Raw genomic sequence first — 19,978 nt, 5'->3', positions numbered from 1 at the left:
TGTGCCAGCAGTTTATGTGGCCAACACGCTGCATGTGCTTTAAGCAATTGGTTATGTGTGAAGGTCAAATGGGAGCAATCTTCAGTGGGGTGAAGCGGAACTACATTCAGTTAGGGGATGCCACCAAAGTCAAAGGGCTAATTCTTGTGCAATGCAGAAGATCATTGACCACCTTTCTGCACTGTTAAACATCTGGCTTCATCCAGGACACAGCAGTGACCTGCACTATGATTTGTATCTCGGCCGTGTAGACTCCTGTGGCAGTCTGCAGGAGAAAGAAGGACACTTCTCTCTCTCTGACCCTGTCCCCCAACACTTCCCATGTCACTTTCCGCGAAGCAAAGCATGAGCTTCCCTTTGGGCCATATCCTCAGTAATGATGGTTAGCTCTTGTAATAAGAACCAGCTCCTGACTTGCAGCTTCAGAAATGGTGTGCACCAAATATGGTGCTGGCAACATGAACACTGATATGCTGCAGCAGCAGTGAGCACTTCCACCTATCTGACTGTGTGAGAGATTCCCTGAGAAAGGTGCTGAAGAGCCCACTCTCAAAATTAATAAGGTGAAGAGTGGAAGGTTGCGTATAAAAAGTGACCCTGGGGCCATGATGGACTGGGCACCAATGAATCTCTGTCAACAAAACAAATTTAATGAAAAATGATAAAATTCTGTCCAATGTTTCCCTTAACTGATTTAGGGATGACAATATTTTAAACTTTGCTAGCATCTTCCCCAAATGTAATACAAACATCCATGAACTCTGTTCTGCGAAGCTATTGCAACAGCTCTGAAAGGTTTGATACTTGGATCCTAATAAAGCTCTTTCTAAAATATATAGTAGCTAGTAATTGCATTTATGAGTATGTTTTGCTGCTGGACTTTGTAAATGCTGATGGTGAAATGGTTCTTAAATAGTTCTTTAATTAGTTGTTTCTCTTTTTTTTAACAATAGGATTGGTGAAGCTTGGAGTCCACTGTGTAACATGTCAAAAGGTCGCAATAAAGATTGTCAACAGGGAGAAGCTCAGTGAGTCGGTGCTAATGAAGGTAATGTCCTAATGGGAGGCCTTCAATTAAGTTCCCCTCCATTTTAAGGCAATCCTTAATATGATGAATGAAATTAATTATAAACAAATAATGGCCACAACTCGTACTGTAACTGTATATTCCATAATTATTGCAGAGACACCATGGAATTAAATATATTATTAATCTTGTAGGGAAATAGAATGTAAATTTGAATCCAATGGGTACAGTGCAATGAGCTGAATTCAATTATGAAGTGTTTTTGAGTTTTGCTGATGTGGTACTTCATGTGCAGTGCCTCAAGTTTGCTTTAGTGCATGGCTTTTTAGTCTCAGTATATTAGGAAATTTGTACAGGGCAAACTACTTGCTGAAGAGAGCTTGTGCAAATTCACATTGTTTAGTTTTCACACCTTGCATGTGCATGCCGGTAGCCTGATCAACAGCAGAAAGTGTGTAAGAGGTTTCTTTTACTGACGAATGTTCTGACATATAATTTGTGAAATTAAAACTCAGGTGGAAACAACCCAGTTTGAAGTGCATAGTTGCGAGGGAGCTCTGAAGAGCTAATTAAATCAGGGCAGATCTGATATAAACAGTGTTGCCTGCTACTGAAAATCTGCTTTATAAACAGTTTCCACAAATGTTATACGTAATATTAGGACATTGTCAGTGTTTTGCTATTGTTCTATTCTAGTTGTACCATGTGACCATGATCTCTCTGCTGTTTATTAATGGGTTTCTCTTTCATCATCATTCACAGCTGGAACAAAATGAAAGGAGGCAAACACTTTAACATTACTGTGGAATAGCTTCGAAACAATTTAGCAGTGAAGGGACTTTATTCAGATGTTAGCAGCATTTTAGGATAGATTAAAGTAGGAAGCAGTAACAAGAATGTTCTAACTGGATATGATCAGTTTTCACCTGAGCACTAAGCTTCTCATGTGATTGATATTGCAGCATAATCCCGTGACATTCATTAAGACACACAAATGTACAGCACAGAGGGAGGCCACTTAGTCCTCACACCTGTGCCGGCTCTGATTCTTCAACTGAAGCTATCTACCCTAATCCCATTTTATGCCTCTTTCTCCAACAGGCTAGGAAAGCTTTATTTCCAGCATACATTGTTAGCCCTGTTGTCAGTGCAGTCACACACACCAGCAGTTTAGTTCTGCTAATCACTAATACGATACCAATTTTACACAGTAAAAGATCTGTGTGGTTGAGAGCATTTGCTAGTAACAGTAATCTAACTTTTTTTAAAGTTACCTCATTAAAGTTGAAATAACTTCTTTACAATTAACAACACTGATTTGATGCTTGGACCGTTCGATTTGGAAATGTTGTGAAGAATAATCTGTATTTTGGAGGAAAAACAGTTTTTATGAATGTTCTGTGCTCCATTTTGATTTGTTTGTCTTCTGATCCTATATGCTCATTTAACTATATTTTGTTATATACTTACAAACAGAAAATGCTTCGCTGCATTGAATTCAGAATTTATCCCACTAGCTGTGGGAACTCCATATTTCAAGTTCTGGAAGTGAATGAGGAGGACAGATTCTGAATCAGATTTATCTGCTGTTAGATGTTTGGTTTGTATAGCAGCTGTCTTTTAGATTACCATACTTGTGAGGAGCTTTAATATTTTTGTGCATTCATGGGGCTTAAAGTTGAGTATTCTGGGCACATAGCTGAAGTATGGGTATACTTTACCTTGGCATTATATTTCCTGACCACTTCCAGGTTCAGTATGGAAGAAAAAGCATGGATAATTGCCAAAATAGAAGCAAGAAAAAACTCTAGCTAGTTGGGAGGGGTTAAACAAGTATATGTGTCAGAACTTTCTTCTTATGGTGTAACCCCTACCCTATCTTTGCCACTCCTCCAGCCCTCTAACCCCACTCTTTAAAGTCTTCATTCCTCTGATTCAGACTTCTGATTCTGTGCATTCCCCTGTATTCCTTTTCACCCTAGTATTTTCAGATGCATCTTCTGCTGTTGAACTGCCTTCTACTTCTGCATTCACGTTTTTAAAAAAAATTTCCACTTCTTTAACCATTCCAAATATCTGTACTTTAGCTCAATATTGACTGTAGTGGTGTTATCACAAATTATTGATTTCATTTACATTAAACATGCTGTAACTTTCTTAATCCTCATTTTAGACTTTAGCTATTTCAATTGCTGAAGAAATAATAGCCATAAATTTTTCATTGACCTCCTTTTCTGTAACTCAGTGCTGTTACCTCATCATTTAATAAATTTCTGGTAGCTTCTCATTGGCATTACTTTCTCAAGTTTCCTTCACACTCCTTAGATCCACCATCCTAGCTCTAGTGCTGCCAGATTTCAGGGCCGATCTCCCAATTGTACCAAACCATAAGCTGTCTTCCACAGTTAATAAAGGTGTGACCGCCTCTTGTGCTGCCCAACTTTGTTAGCGGTCTTAGCATTCTTTTCCCAGTGTTGCTAAATATCAGACAGTTTTATCTTGAATACGTCATCTCTTTTAACCACTAGCAATTAGAAAATTAAGTTAGCCCCATATTTCATCAAAACTGAATGTATTTGTATTTGTACCTTTGGACTATGGGAAATCAGATCCAATTCATAGAAGCAACTAACCATTCAAAACAATGACCAGTAAATAATGCCCACTAACCACAATGGAGGCTTTGTACCATAAATTTGATCACGTTTCAAAGTACAAGTTGTGTCACAGAATCTTGTCCCTTTTGATGTGATGCCATTTTGATCTTTGAAACAAAATGATACTGTAATGATTCGAACATTAAGATAAAATCATGGCTCTTTATAGATGTGTTGAAACAGAGGTGTTTCAGTGAAATCATTTATAAGACAATATTCTAATTTGGGGCTCAGTGATGACCATGATCTGCTGGTGTTAACACTACATTGATACTTATATTATTCAAGCCCCTCAACGATGTTATTACATTAAACTTCCTTGATGGGGAATGCACTGTGCTGTTTTACTTTTGCTGTTGAATATTAGATCCTTGCAGTGAACCATGACTTTTATAAATTAATTAGGATTCTCTTCCTGAGATCTATAATTTTTCATGAGTTTAATACAATTTCTGATAACATTTGAAGAAGCTAATCTGTATCTGGATTTGTCTCCAATTATTAGTAATGATTACAAAGTAACCTTCTGGACCTATTGGGTTGTCTTTAGGATTAATGGTCTATACAGTCCCTAGCAGAAAGTTTTCCACCATTCATGCCACATTGGAGAGGAAAGTCAAGTTGTCAGGTGTTATTGAACTGTAATTTAAAATCTGAAATAATGGAATAACTGAACATTGTATGCCACAAAGTTAGCATCCTTTCAAAGCCAATCAAATTCAGGCCCCAACCTAAATCTGTGGTAAAGTGGAATGAGATAGTAGTTTCATGTGGCTTTGGCTTAACACCACGTGGAGTGTAAAATCCATTGTGGTGCATGTCAAGCTTACAAACTACTTCGGGGATTCAGTGGATGGCTAAGCTTTTTAAAATCCGCTGAACTGACTTGTATGTTGGACAAGGGATTCTAAACTTTTTTTTTAATATAAACTTCCTTTGCTTTTGTCTGTTGGAAAAGGGCTATGCATGTGTTTCTATCCAAAGATGGACACTGTTTTCTTCTGGTTCAAACTATTAAAGTTTTAGCTTATTGGAAGTTGGGCGAAGTAAATATGGTGATGCCTGCCTGGAACCTGAAATGTGCTGTCAATGCTCCCCAACAGAATCAACTGATTAGTGTTGTTTGATCTGCAAAGGTGACCGGTGTGAAGATGGAAAATTACTGTCTGCCACTTTTCCCAGTCACTCTTTCCCTGAGGTTTGGACCTTGGACTTCCAGTGGGTTCATCCACACTTGTGGATGTGATATTGCAGTATTTTGTTGTTGCTTTCTGCAGAATGGCTGATCAGGAGACACTCCCATTCACCAGTCAGGCATACTGGAAGATCATCAGACTGATCACAACTATTTGTCAATGTTATGAATGCAATTCCATAGCCAATAGGTCCTCGCATGGGTCTCGGACCCAGATCTACTGGCTCAGAGCTTTGGATGCTACCACTAGACTACAGAACCCCCTAACTTTCAGTCTGTCATCCTGGAACACAGGTGTCATTAGACACGTGTGGTTGTCACTGGGATATTTTTAGAAACAGTTTGTTCAGGTGATCTTGAGAGCAAGTCTTCCAGAAGCTTCTCAGGAGAATAACAATGCCAGTTTTTCCAACTATCAGACTGAACCCTCGCAAGGTTTTTCTCAAAGTTGTGAAAGGATAAATCAGATGTAGCAAACTATACTCTAACTGATTTTTCCAAACAGAAGTCAATAATAACAAAAATCGCACCATAAACTCACTCATATGAGTTCTTTGTCACAAAAGCCCCAGCATTTGCAGGACTTTGTAGGTTTACTTAGCTTAATTTTCTCTGCCTGTAAGTGTTATACCTTTTTTAAAAAATCAAATTGTTTTTCCAACAATAAGCCCAGGCAGCACTCAACTTTCCAAACAAATCCGTTTCAACCATCTTCTAAATATAAGCCTCAAAAAAAATATTGTAACTTCATAACACAATTAGTGCCCTCACTGTTGCCAGTAAAAGCCTAATCAATGGCCATTTCTTGGTTATGTCATTCTATGCAATGTTTGAGGCAGAATAGTATTATAAGTGTCATGTAAAAAATTGTTAGACAGAGTGTTCAAAAGGGAAATGCAAATTTCATGCTGAATGCACGCAGTTCTAAATCTCATTGCTACAGTCAGCAAGAAAATTTAAAGTCAACATTAGATTGCAACATTTCACATTTGGAGCTGTAACTTTTTATTATACAATTGTCTGTGCTTAGCAGAAAATTTGAGGTTTTCTGACTATAATTTCCCATCAAACATTAGAAAATGCACATTTATTGCTTTTTGTTTGGAATTTGTATGAACTTGACTTGATGTTTGCATGTTGTGTTAAGCATTAGATTTTAAACACAATCGAGAGAGCATTCAAATAGTAGTTTTCAAAAGGGTGTAGGATAAAAACTTTGAGAAAAACTGCAGGTCTAACATGGGACAGAAATAGCCAGAGACGTCCATAATTTATAACTGCATAACCAAATAATGCCTTCTTTGTATTTCTTGCTGCAGACTCTCTGTGCTGGTACAAGTATATTTGATAGCTTTAAGCAAGTAAAATGTATATTACCGTTTTCAGTACGTCTGGGGAAAGAGTGGAATGAACTGGATTGCACTTTAAAAGCACTGGCAAGTTACAATGGGATAAATGTTAACCTATGATTCTATGATTTTTATGCTGTACTGTGCCATAAAAGACTCAAAGGAGTGTTGGAGAGCTAGAATTGTGAAAATGACACTTCAAAACAATTAACTTGAAAAAGACCTCCATACAGAGTAATTTAAGTGTCTATCACACTGTGGAAATGAAATTGATGTTGATCCAAAAGGTACCAGTTTGAACTGTGCCCCAGGTACAACAGAATCCAGCAGGCTTGTCGTTGTAACACCAGATAAGTGAGGATAACAGTCCCTGTTTGTGATAAGGAGATCTCAGGGCCATGCTACCATCATGTTCTGTCAAACGGTCCTGAATAACAGCAAGGTGGGAGAGAATTCAATGTCAGTTTCTCTATTTGAGCTATCCCATGCCTCTGAACGTTGAAGAGGAAGCTCATCTTTGGACTGTGGGAGGAAACCAGAGCACCCGGAGGAAACCCATGCAGACACTGGGCGAATGCGCAATCTCCACACAGCCAGTCGCCCGAGAGTGGAATCGAACCCGGGTCCCTGGCGCTGTGAGGCAGCAGTGCTAACCACTGAGCTACCGTGCCACAGTGATTTTAGGAAAGTGAGATGATTGTGGTAGAATCGCAAATGTTACATTCCTGTTCAAAGAAACCTAAATGCAGCAACTACAGACCTATCAGTTTAACTTTGCTCATGGAAAACTTCTAGAAGCAATAGTTTGGACCAAAATTAATAGCCACAGGAACAAACATGAATTGATTAGGAAAGTTAAAATCCTCTTTAATTTACCTGACTTCTTTGGACAGGTAACCAGGTTAATGAGGGCAGTGCTGTGATATGGTGTATGTGGACTGTCAAAAAACTTTTGACACACTGCACAACAAACTTTTGCAAAGTTATAGCTTGTGGAGTAACAGGGACAGTTTGGCTGAGTGACAGGGAACATCTAGTAATGGTTGATGAATGTTTTGCAGGCTGGAGAAAAGTTTGTAGTAGAGTTCCTCAAGGTTCAGCGTTTGGACTCTTGCTTTCCTTTTTTTGCAATATATTAATGACCTTAATCTTGGTGTGCAGGGTGCAATTGCAAAATTTGCAGATGACATTGAACTTTGAGGCTTTATAAACGTTGAGGCTGATAGTCTAGATCTTCAAGAAGGCATAGGTTTATTGGTGGAATGGGTGGACGGGTGGCAGATGAATATTGATGTGGAGAAACATGAGTTGATTTATTTTGTTAGAAAGAACATCTATTATCCACTACTGCAAAGGGTGTGCACTTCACTGAAAATAGCTCTTAAATAGCTTTTGTTTTTCTCTGTATACTTAATGGAAATTGGATCAGCCATATAAACATTGCAACTATAAGAACAGATCAGAAGCTGGAATTTCTGCAGTGAATAACTCGCTTCCTAATTCCCCAAAGCCTGTTCCTGATCACGAAGGCACATGACAGGAGTGTAGTAGAATACTTCCACTTCCCTGGATGAGTACAGTGCCAACAGTGCTCAAGAGACTTGATACCCTCCATGAGAAAACAGTGCAATAGATTTGGTATCCATCCAGTACTCTTGCCACTACATGCAGACACTGCTAGCACTGTCTGCATCATATAGACGATACACTTACCAAACCTGTGATCCCTACCATCTGGAAGCATGTGGGCACACCAAGCCTGAAAATTCCTTCTAAGTTGCACTCTCTGATTTGGAACTATATCACTGTTCACAATCACTATGTCAAAACCCTGGAACTCTCTAACAGCAATGTGAAAGTGTGTGCGTCATCTGGAAGAAGGTAACTCTACCACCATGGCTCAAGGGCGATTAGAGATGGTTGAAAAATGGTGACCTTGCCCACTGACATCAAGACCAGATGAGAGAAGAAACTATCTGATCTTATAACAACAACTTGTACCAAGTACAAATGAACACTGCATCTTATGAGCTACCTTGTTGAATCATGCAGCTATGATGTGGAGGTGCCACTGTTGGACTGGGGTGGACAAGGCCAGAAGTCAGATGACACCAGGTTATAGTCCAACAGGTTTATTTGAAATCACAAGCTTTGGGAGCGTTGCCCCTTCATCAGGTGAAGTCATCAGTCTGAGGGGCAACGCTCCCAAAGCTTGTGATTTTACATAAACCTGTTGGACTATAACGTGGTGTCGTCTAACTTTGAATCTTTCTTGAAGCAGGCAAGTATTACATTTACCAACTCCTAAATGACTTGGGGTTGCTAATTTATATTGAATTGATTACTTTGAAAAATGCAAGTACACTGAAATAACTTTGCTGTTTTGAGCACTCCATGTTGCTTCCTAGCCTTAAACTTCATTGTCTACGATATAACCAATGATAAATTTAGATGCATTCGCATTCTCGTAATTTTAATTGAGTTTTATTTCTGAAATTTATTCTTTAAACTCCCTGTACTTCCCAGTTGTCCCTGAGATATACAGCCATATCTCCACCTCTTTCTACTGCAGCGTTCCTCTTCAAACCCCCGTATTTTGGGATATTTAAATTAATTTCAATCATCTAGATGCAGCCACTTTCCTGATCATTCACTTTGGTTTTGATTTGTGTGATACTCTGCCTCAGTGGTGCTCTACTGTATACTTTGGGGAAGGTTTACCTTTTATCCTATAATCAAGTATATCAGATTGATTTTGGTACTGCAAGCTACAGTCTTGTTCCAGTCAAGGAAAATAACATTTGAAAATGGCTCGGATAAGAAAATGAAGCTGAATGTAAGTAAAATTTTCAAACTTTCAGTTTTGTCCGGTGACATGTAAAATATACTTTAAGTGTAATCATTCCTTAGGCTGCCTTTCAAGAAGGAATACCATTTCCTGTTCTGGGATATGCAATGATGTACCCCAGCAAAAGTGTGCACGTGTGTCTGTGTATAAGCTAATAATGTTGTCATACCTGTTATTTTTATTAATCACAATGCTGATTATTAGGCAATAATTTAATCATTCCAGTTTAATCCCAAATCTAATCAGATAATTGTAGCCTGCTTTCTGTGAAACATAGTGGAAAATAATTTGTCAACATACTGCAGATAGTATCACCTTTTGATTAGCAATATCAATACATTTCTCTTTCATAATTGTCAGACTCAGCAGGCTATTCAGCATTGTTGTATGGACTTGACAATTGCCATAATCTGGTAATTACAGTATGCCATTGTATGTAAATTAGAATGAACACTGCCTTAAATTCTAGCTGTATGTAAGTATATGCTGCCTGTTGTAGTAATCCACATACTCTTTTAAAATGAATGACTCGGTGTTGAATTAAAGTTTAACTCTATTCTAAAAGATCATCTTAGTTCTGTCACAAAAATAGCTGCTGGACTTAGTCTATGTTTATATTTAAGTTTGAATAATCCTGATCAAGACAGTCATATAATCTATGTTCTGTCAGTAGGATAGGAGTTGGTTTAAATGTTATAATTTTGGAAAGCAGAATCCTCTGTTTTTGTTAATTCACAAGTACAAAATCCTGGCAACTGAGGCTGGATCAGACTGCTCGTAATCTTGGTGTTACCTTTTGAGATACTACTCTGAGATAACCTTTCTCTCACGTCCACGTGGTCACTAATACATCTGTTTCCAAGTCTGTAGCATTCCCTTTAAACTTTTTAAAGACCCCCCTTGTCTGAGTGTTTTAGTATTTGAGATTTGAGAAATGCTTGTATTATTTTACAACGGGGGAAAGTGCATGGTATTTACACTTGGATACAATGTCGGTAGGTACTGAGTATACCATGAAGAGACTACGTGGCCCGAATCTTGTGGTTTTGCTTTGGCAAATTGTCGGCTTTGTAAAGTTTTGTGAGGATTTCATGCTACAAGACCTAGTGCATTCTGTTATCACAGCTAACCAAATTTACCTCATTAACTACCTGCACCACTGCTGTGGCACCCCTTTCATCCAATGATAGCCCCATTCTACCATTCACCACACCCAGAACAACTCACCACTGCCAGGGTATCCCAGAATTGACCAGACATGCCTGGCGCAATCCTTAAAAGGCCATTGTATACCTGGATAAGCACAATTAGGTCAGAGCTGCACAGCAAAGCTCTGATGTCTAGCCCTGGTAATGGCAGATGAAGTACTGTAGAGGTGGGACATCTTGCTTAGAACCAGAAGAGGCAGTCACAACATCAGACCGTGCCAGCTGGCCAGAGGTCGCTACTCAGGTCAGTGCGGTCTGTGGTCTGGAGGAATGTACAGCAGAGAGGAAGTAGGTGAGTGACCACCTCCACTCTGCTAGTGCAAACGCTCTAACCTTCTCTCTGAAATCTCACATTCACTCTATCTCTGCTTCTGTCACCATCTCACACCACAGCTCATGCTGTACCACCCTATTGCCTGCAACATCTTCCCTCACTTGCTACCACCCACCCCAACTCCTGCCACCAGTAACACTGCCTGTTCACTTTATTCAGGATATCCGCACCTGAACCAAAGATAACAGCTGTGCCACACGCACACATCTCTGTCCCATTCCAGGGGACAAAGGGCAGAAAGAGTCGACAGTGTGCCGCCTGACATCTGGCTCCTAATCCCTTCTGAGGAAAGGATCATGACTTTGACCACCACGAGTGGCTGACTGTGTCCAAGCCCCTTATCAGAGGCTGCCCTTGACTTACTGTGCAAAGGCTATCTCCCTTGACCTGGCCTGAGGAGTGCTGATAACCATAACAAGTGTCCTAGCTTTCTGTCTGTGGTAAGCAGCAAGGCAACACAGAGGAACTACGAACCTGGCATTGTTAGCTGAGGGGCAAGGTGAGGCAAGGCAGCGATGCTCTGACCATCTGGGTCAACCCAATGTGAGTGAGCACTAAGACAGCACTCTTGCAGCCAAGAGATTTAGTATGGGCCCCAATGACCAGATGGGTATCCCTGAGCACAAAGTGTCATTGTAATGCTGCAGCAAGGACAGCTGTCGTTGTACCCAGAGGTCCAGCTTTGAAGTGCAGAGCATGCTGTAAGTGGATTGGAGATGTGCCACAAGAGATTGGAGAGGTTGGCGTATACCAATATCTGTGGACGTGGCATGTGTAGCCTGGTACTGGTGGAGGGTGCCCTGAGATGATCTGAATGGTGACTTTCATGGTTGGGATCAAAATTGACTGATCAATGTTTCTACTTTAATAAAGAGGTAATGGTTTTCCTGTTGCCATGGAAAGGAATGTAATGGAAGCTATGTCTTGATCACAGAAATTGTTTTCTTGATAAAACTTGTAAAGTGCCTTTGGGTCATTTTATGTTGTTAAAGGCATTTTATAAATGCATGCTGTTGAGGGCAAGGATGAAATTTCTTAGGCATTAAACATCCTGACAGGTTCAAATGGACAAAATAGAGAAACTATATTACTAATGATTGAAGGATGGATGACCAAGGAGAGTAGATTCAAAGCAGATGGCAAAAGAAATAGAGGTGACATGTCAAAGACAAACTTTTATGTAGTTAGTGGTTAAGTTTAGAATGCACTGCTAGATAATAAGTGGTGGATACAGGTTCAATAGCAGACTTCAACAAGAAATTAGATAACTATGAAAGGAAGAGAACTGATGAAACGGATTTGGAGAAAGCACCAACAAGTGAAACTAACTGAATTGGGGCTCAAAAGAACTAGAGTAAACTTAATGAGCCAAATGGCTCCCTTCTCTGCTCTACAGTTGAGTACCTGTTTGATAAATGATGATGACTGCCCAGAAAGTGAACAGTTGGAGTCTCATTATTCCAGGTTGCGAATTATTCCATGAGATGTGAAAATTTTTACTTGTAATTTTCTGGCTCTGTCTTTCAGTAAATCTTTAAATGTAAATCTTTTAATCTGATTCTTTTCCCTCTTTCTTCACCTCATTTGAACTTAGTATTTAGCCACTGTAACTCACCCTCATTCTCAAACTACCTCCTTCTATTTCTCAATCTTTAAATGTACTTTAGGAAGTGTACTCCATGCTATTATTCACCAAGATCCTAGGTATTGTGTTGTCCTTTTCTAAGTCATAATCAGTTTGCATGTCCTTTTTTTGTCATTAAAAGTATTTGAAACCTAAACATGCACAAATAAATCTAACCAAGAGAGCAGCACATTGGCCCACACTTTGCCAAAATGAGCCATTTCACATTCTGTTCAATTAGATGACTTGTTCTTTCTAAGCACTTTAATGAACTGAACCTTAAGGTTCGAAACTCAATTGCATCTCAGAGCAGTTACAGATAAGAGTACGTCTTGATTTCTGGGTTGTGTCAAAGTGGTTCAAATACCTCAGTCATATTTGTATTGAACTTTGCTTGACCTGCTTTGAGCTGCTGAAAGCACTGCATCTATAGTGGTGAATTAAATCACAGTGGCAGATGAGTGTTGGAGAGATCCACATCTTGAAAATAAACTACCAACTGGCATGCAGAATGGTATCCGGCTTGAGGTTTTACTGAAATCCTTGACTTGTTGGCTTCAAATTCCAAAGATCGGGTGAAGCTCAGGAAAATGAAGTAAAATATTTTCTTTAATTTAACTTCCTTATTGAATCTAAAAATCCTTCTCTCACACAAAATCCTTCTATTGGGTATTATTGGTGCAAGTATTTTTTTTCCTTGTGTTTGTTGCATTACTCAAGTAATGTACTGCATGTGGGAACATAGTAATAAATCTTAGAGACACTTTTTTTTCATGAAATGGTAGAGTTTTTACAAGAGCCCTGCTATTCAGTTTCTTCCAAGTTTCAGAATGAATTAGTTTGTGTGTTTGTGTTATTTGTATTCACTTGCTATTTTTCCAGCAACACCTTCTTCCATGCATCACTTTCTACAATCTGCTAGTCGGAGCCCCATTAGGGGAATCCGCTTTTGTCTTAACAAGCTTCAGTAACCTTTCTTTGGTTCCGTACTTCTTACTATCATTATCTGTGTCAATATCCATAGGCATGTGTGAAATAACTGATGAAGAGATAGTGAGACCTAGCACTTCTGGTCATTAGCACCATTATGAATAGCTCGGCATTCAGGATATGACAGTGAGTCACACATGATATGTGACCTGCAGAATCTAACTGATCAGCCTATCTATAGAAACTGAAAGATTGAGACAAATGATTAGCCCTCTGGGTAAAGTCACAAAGCAGTTCAGTGGTTTTTGATACCATGGGCAGATAAAATGTGCCGTTGTAGCAATATAAGTCCTGTGGCTACAAGAGCAGGTCAGAAGCTGGGGATTGAGGCAAGAAACCCCCTTCCAATTCCCCAAAGCTTGTCCACCATCAATAATACACATATCAGGAATGTGAAGAAATATTCTACACTCCACTAATACTCTCACCTCGACACCACTAGAACATAGTTGCACACTTGATTAGCACTCCATTCATCAACTTAAATGTTCACTTCCTCTTCAATCAACACACAGTGGCAGCAGTGTGTATCGTAGAGATAGTATCATAGACAAGATGTGAGGCAGCAACTCACTAAAGCTCCTTCAACAGCTCCTTTGAAATCTGTGACCTCCTACCAGCTAGAAGGACAAGGTCAATAGAAACATGGAGCCCCTACAAGTTCCCCTGCAAATTACGTACCATCCTGACTTGGAACTTAGATTAGTCACTGGGTCAAAATCCTGGAAATCCCTTTTTTAGCAGCATTGTGGATGCTCATATACTAGATGGATTGCAATAGGTCATAATTTTCAAGGACACTTAAGGATGTGCAACAAATGTTAGCCTTGCCCGTGATGCCTATATACCATGAAATACCTTTTTCTTAAAAAAAAGTCTGCCTTGCATAAAATATGAACGTTTTTTGTCTTGATGTGACAATATCAATTACGATCATTTGACTGCTGCAGCCTCTGAACTGATTTCTGACAAACACTGAAACCTTCCTTTCTAATGACCATATGTTTCACTTTGCAGAACAAAATGAGAACAGAAGACCTTGCCCTCCTCTTGAGTTTAAAGGCTTTGGTTGATGAAAATAGATCAAACCAAACGCTGTTATTTTTAAGCTAATCTGTTATTTCATATGAAAGTAACAAGCTCTGCATTGATGTGAAGTGTCATCTCAAAGGTTTTCTCATTTTGAATTGCCCCTTAAATGATGTCCTTTATGGTATTTATATTGTTTTAAATGTGTGATTTGTAACCACCTTCTGCCTTATCACTCTGAGATACCTGTGCTTTTTAAATTCTGGCTTCTTGCACATTCTTAGTTTTTAATTTCTTCCCCATTGGTGGCCATGTCTTCAATTGTTTAAATGTTAAGCTTTCAAATTCCCTCCTAAACCTTTCTGCCTCTCCCCTTTCTCTTTTTAAGATGCCCCTTAAAACTCACCACTTCAACAAAATTTTTCATCACATACCCTAATATCACCTTATGTGACTCAGTGTTAAATTTTAATTGGTGGCACTGATGTGAATGATGGCAAATGCTTTACTATCTTAACAACAGATTGCATTTATTTAGTGCTTTTATATGGAAGGCAGCAGTTTGCAGACTGTATCTAGAGCAGGCAGTTCCATCCTTGAAAATGTCTTAAGCAATAAGGTAAGCAAATTTTATGAATATGAAACCCAATTCTCATGGTAGCGTTTTCATTGAAAGTCTGGAAGCCAAGTCATTGTGTGAAAGATATTCCAGCCAAGAGAAGATTTACTACTCTTGGCAGTTTGTTCGCACTGATTATTTGTGAGGCCATGACTGTGGGTGTGCATTATTGTGTGATTATTTTTCACTGTTTGAGATGCTGTGCTTAAACTTGAGTTTCAAATCTTTAACTACTTGAATACGGGAGAGATGTAGTTGGTTTTAACCTCCCCTGCTAGACAAAAGATTAGAAATTCCAAATTGCACAATTCAAATAAATTGAGAATGTCAGCAAATACAATTAAACTAGAGTGATTATTGTTAAGAATCTACTAAACGTTGCCATGGCAACCCATTAGAGTTCAGGCAATGTATAGGGAAAGAGACTGAATCATATTTTGCAGCTGCAACCTACCATTTTCCATTGTCAAGTTCAAGAGTATATATATATTTAGAATGTGCAGGTATTTAATTTTTGAATATTTATGTCACGTGGCTAATGGTAGCTATTGCACAAGGACCAGAAATAACTTGAAGGTTTTAATCTTGATTTATATTGTGTGCATGAATGATCTTGACAGGGATCAATGTTGTGTACAAGACAAGCAACCAACTGTCTGAACTGAGTACCATGTGAATGCCACAGGACCTTGCCACGAGTGGTGTTTTTCCTCACAGTACTGCTCTCTGGAAGTGGTTTCTGCTGATTGTTTTTTGTTTCTTCACTTGGTCCTGTAAGTGAAATTGCACTCCTTTTGTTTTATTTGTACACTCCTCAGTGAAACATTGGGAAGCCTGGAGAGCTTGATGTTGCCGAACAACCCATTCTACGCATGTCACACTTTAATTGGATGCTTAAAAGAAAGAAATACATAAACAGTTGTGTCTTGCCGTACCACGTTGTTGAAATGTCTCAAAGTACTTAACACTGACTTTTGAGTGCAGTGACAGTTTGCTAACAAAGAAGGCCTCATGGAGACTTGTTCAATATTTTTAAACAAGTTTCAATATGGGATATTCTTGGCTTCCCTACTGGAGGGATTTTCTAATTATAATTATCCCAATTGTGAATATCATAAAGGAGAATGTTGGTTTGTTTGTTTACTAGCTTTCAGAATTACCATTTGTGCAGAAAAAAAACAAATTGTGGAAGTGTTTATTGAATTTCATTACTTTTGTCTTCCAGTCTTGCTGTTTGGCCTTGGCCCCTGTGTGTATGATTGTGAGAATGGTCTAAACTTGCTGCTGGTGTAGATGTAATTTATTAATCAGGGGCAATATACTGGTGAGTACTGGTATCTTCAGACTTTCTGCTTTGTAAATCTGAATGATCAGAACTTCTACCACTGCACAAACCAGGCATTTTTTTTTTCCCTTAACCATTTCTGTAAAATATTAAATAGTTAGGTTTGAGGTATTGAACTTTTATTCACATGCCTGCTTCAAATTTCACAACCTTTGCTGCATATTATCCATATATTCTTTTGACCACCACTATTCCTGATGTGAATATTAAACGTGCTTAGTCATGATTTTTTTTTTCTCTATCTGCTCAAATCACTAAGGGCTCACAACTTTAGTCATTTATAATGTGATGACATTCAGATTATATATCAAACTGCTCATTATCACCAATACTTGACAATATTTATAATTCCTTTCTGATTCAACTTTATCTTTCTTTACAAATGCCCATCTCAGCCAGCTATTTCACTTTATCTCTTGTACCTTCAGCATGCTATTCATTGTAAAGAGCTACCAAAACAAATGAGTTCACAGTGAGTACATGTAGTTGGAATTCGTTGTGTATGATCTGTTTATATATCAATTTTAATAACCCATCTGAGAGAGCTTATGGCACCTAGTGCATTGATATGTAACGTGTGACTTTAATTATTGTGATCCTCTGTACTTCCTGCAATATTGTAATTCATTTCTGGAGAAGCTCAGTTTCTTTCTGCAGATGGCCAGCAGCGATTCAAGAAGGGGACTCAGAACTACCTTCTCGAGGGTAGTTGGAGATAGACAATAAATACTGACCTGACTACTACCTATATTCCGTGAAATAATACGAACATGAATTATCTTGCTATCCTACAGGACTGGTCTGAAATATTTTGTAGAAGTACAGACTGTCCCCAAAAATAATACCTTTTCAGTCACACAAGAACTGTACAATTTTAAGTTCTGTTCTGCCCTTTGTTTCCTTCATGGCTTCTTAGTTTACCCAGTCTACCTGTATTTCACTGGTTAACATACTGATGAGCTTATTCTCAGGAGTGTGTGATGTGATGGACAGGATAGCTGTGCTTGGTAATTTTGTTTTATTATAGATGGATCCTGACTAATGCAGTGCTCAAACTATAGCTGTAGTGTCTCAAAGACTGACTCTTCCATCCTACTGTCATAACATTCTGAATATGTAGTGGGTTGTGGACAGATGCTGATGTGCTTAGGGATTCCTTCATATCTGTTTCACCTACATCTGGCAGACATGAATTCTACATCAATCCACATAAATGCCAAATTCAGAGCAGCATGCCATTGTTGCTGTGTGGTAAATTTAATTTGAAAATCTGAGAACAGATGCATGTAATGAAATACAGTGACATGATGGACTGTTTCAACTCTCTACAAATGCACTCCAGACGGTGATCTATTTATCTTTTATATTGGCGTAAAATTAAAGAATAAGGATTATTTTTCCTAGAAAATGTTACAAACTAAATACAAAAGGGAAGACTGGGTTGCCAGGGCTCACTTTCCTAGTTATAAGACCTATCCCTGAAGACTAAATGTTGTGTTATTGTTCTGCTCCATAAATTTTAATTGAGAGTATATTTTTCATCAGTCACATTATGATCATTACAGGAAACTAGTTAATAGCAGATGGTAATATATGCTTTCTGTACTTTCACAATATTTGCTTTATTTTGTGTAGTGCTTTGGACAGTGTATGGTACAAATGACTGAAAAGCCCCTTAGTGTATGATATTCAATACACATGGATTCCTCTGAGCCACTGATGCCCTCCAGCCAAACCATTGATTATTAATGGATACCCACTGTGTTTTATGCTCTATGTAAAAAACATTACTATTGTTATTTTTAACATTAGTCAGATTATATAATCACAAGATCACCTCTGTTTTCATAATATAGTATGCTGAGGCCAGTTAGCTCATTTGGCTTGTGTGTTGCTCACAATAAAAACACCAGTACGGGTTTTGATCCTTGTTCCATTTAAGATAGAGCCATGTCCTGCCTCCTTTCCTTGCTCCACAGTAAAATAATGCATAAGATGTGATTTGGTGAACCTCAATTTGAGGTTACTACTTAGAAAAAGAATATAATATGCAGTGCCTGGCTCAGGAAGGAAGAAACAGTTTATTGTGAAATGAGTGGCTATTTGTAGTTTGGGTGAAAAATGATTCTGAACCAGAAATAAGAAATGTGTATTTTAATGACCTAAGCCAGCATGTAATTGGCATCAGTCTGGTGTGGTACAGGCCATGTAGAGACCAGTTTCCATGTTGTTGTCAACAAGGCTTGAATGGAAGTCAACAGACCCACTCGAAGCAATTCACTGACAATTTTAAAAGATATTCCAACATGATAGACCGCTATATACTTAAAGTTCCAACTTTTGAAGTACATGCTTATTATGCATTGCAATCTAATTTTGTGTTTAAAAAATGATCTTGGAATCAGCAAATGTGTTTACTATCCTCATTGTTTTGAAGGTCTGAAGACTTGTTGAACAGTTGCAGTCCCTTGTGGTGATGATCACTCAAGATAGGACGCTGAAAACATTTGACCCAGTGATAAAGCAATGGTCATGTATGTATATCAAGGCATGATAATTTGTGTCTTGGAGGAGACAGTGGTCCTGAGGTAGGGATTGCTGAAGAAGGAGGTACTATTGAACATGAAACCAAATTGCTGGAGAAATTCAGCAGGTCTGGCAGCGTCTGTGGAGAGAAAGCAGAGTTAATGCTTCTGGTCCAGTGACCCTTCTTGTTTTAGCCCTGTGAAATGTGTTTGGTGGGTTGCTACAGAGCTGTAGATCGTACACAGCCACAACACACCAAGATGGAGGAGCTGGATATGAAGTGCAGTCTCAGAAGCATCAAGCAAGTGAAATGCTTTCTTCTGAATGGTATGAGCAGCTCCAGAAATAGAGCTGCACCTATCTAAATGAGAATTGAGTTTTCCATCACACAAGCCTTGAGCTTGTAGTTAGTGAAGAAGTTTTGAAGGGTCCACTGACGAGCTATGCGATTTCCATTTTGTTGTCATTGTGGTGTTAATTTGACATTTCAAAAGGAGACATTGGATTTTTCTCTTGTTCAGATTGGTGATTAATGTTTGGTTATGAGGCACAACTATTAGCTGCCACGAATCAGCCTAAGTTTGGATGTTCTCCAGGACCTGCTTGAATGCTGGTACAGGTTATTACATTCTTAAAGCAGTTGTGAATGGAGCTAAGCATTGTGGAATTGTCAGTGAGCAGTCACTCCTCTCCTACTGATGGAGAGTGGGTCATTAGTGAGGCATATCAAGATAACTGAAGGACAGCATTTCTTTCACTTTATTGATGTTAAGGCACAGGCTATTTGGATCATAATGGACCAAGCTAGATTGGTCTGGTTTTAAACTAATCTGGTATAATTTTTGAAAATTGTTCTTGGCTAAGATGGAAGTTATGTAACATGCTTTTATTTGGTTTTTGACTATTGATTGCTAAAAGCATTTTTGGTATTTCTGTTAGTCTATCAAATAATGAAACAAGTTGCAAAATGATGCTGACGTATCAAAAGTTGCCATTGCTGGGAGGGATAATAGTTAATACCAAATAATTATAGGCTTTTTATGTAACATGTTAAAGGAAAATTCCATTAAAAATTCAATATGGGCAAATTGAAAGAGGACTTTGTGATACCAATACTGTTAACTTTCTGTGTGGTTATTGAACTGAACAGTGATGGAAGTAATAATGTTCATCTGTTCGTCTCTGAATAGGATATCAAATTGTAGTGATTATACTGTATCTTTGTTT

At 38.5% G+C, this 19,978-nt stretch overlaps 1 protein-coding gene across 1 annotated transcript in view; it reads left to right on the top strand.

The window, feature by feature from the left end:
* LOC109936291 (serine/threonine-protein kinase BRSK2-like) overlaps window positions 1-19,978 on the top strand; it is an 839,320-nt gene that overhangs the window by 317,603 nt on the left and 501,739 nt on the right. The window contains 1 exon segment of the mRNA XM_048607321.1: window positions 954-1,048. Within this exon segment, the coding sequence (XP_048463278.1) occupies window positions 954-1,048 (95 nt within the window).

The sequence above is a fragment of the Rhincodon typus genome, chromosome 17 (genome assembly GCF_021869965.1).
Source record: "Rhincodon typus isolate 14 chromosome 17, sRhiTyp1.1, whole genome shotgun sequence".
Taxonomy (NCBI): domain Eukaryota; kingdom Metazoa; phylum Chordata; class Chondrichthyes; order Orectolobiformes; family Rhincodontidae; genus Rhincodon; species Rhincodon typus.
Note: the sequence above shows the minus strand (reverse complement) of the source record. Positions and strands in the feature narration are given on the sequence as shown.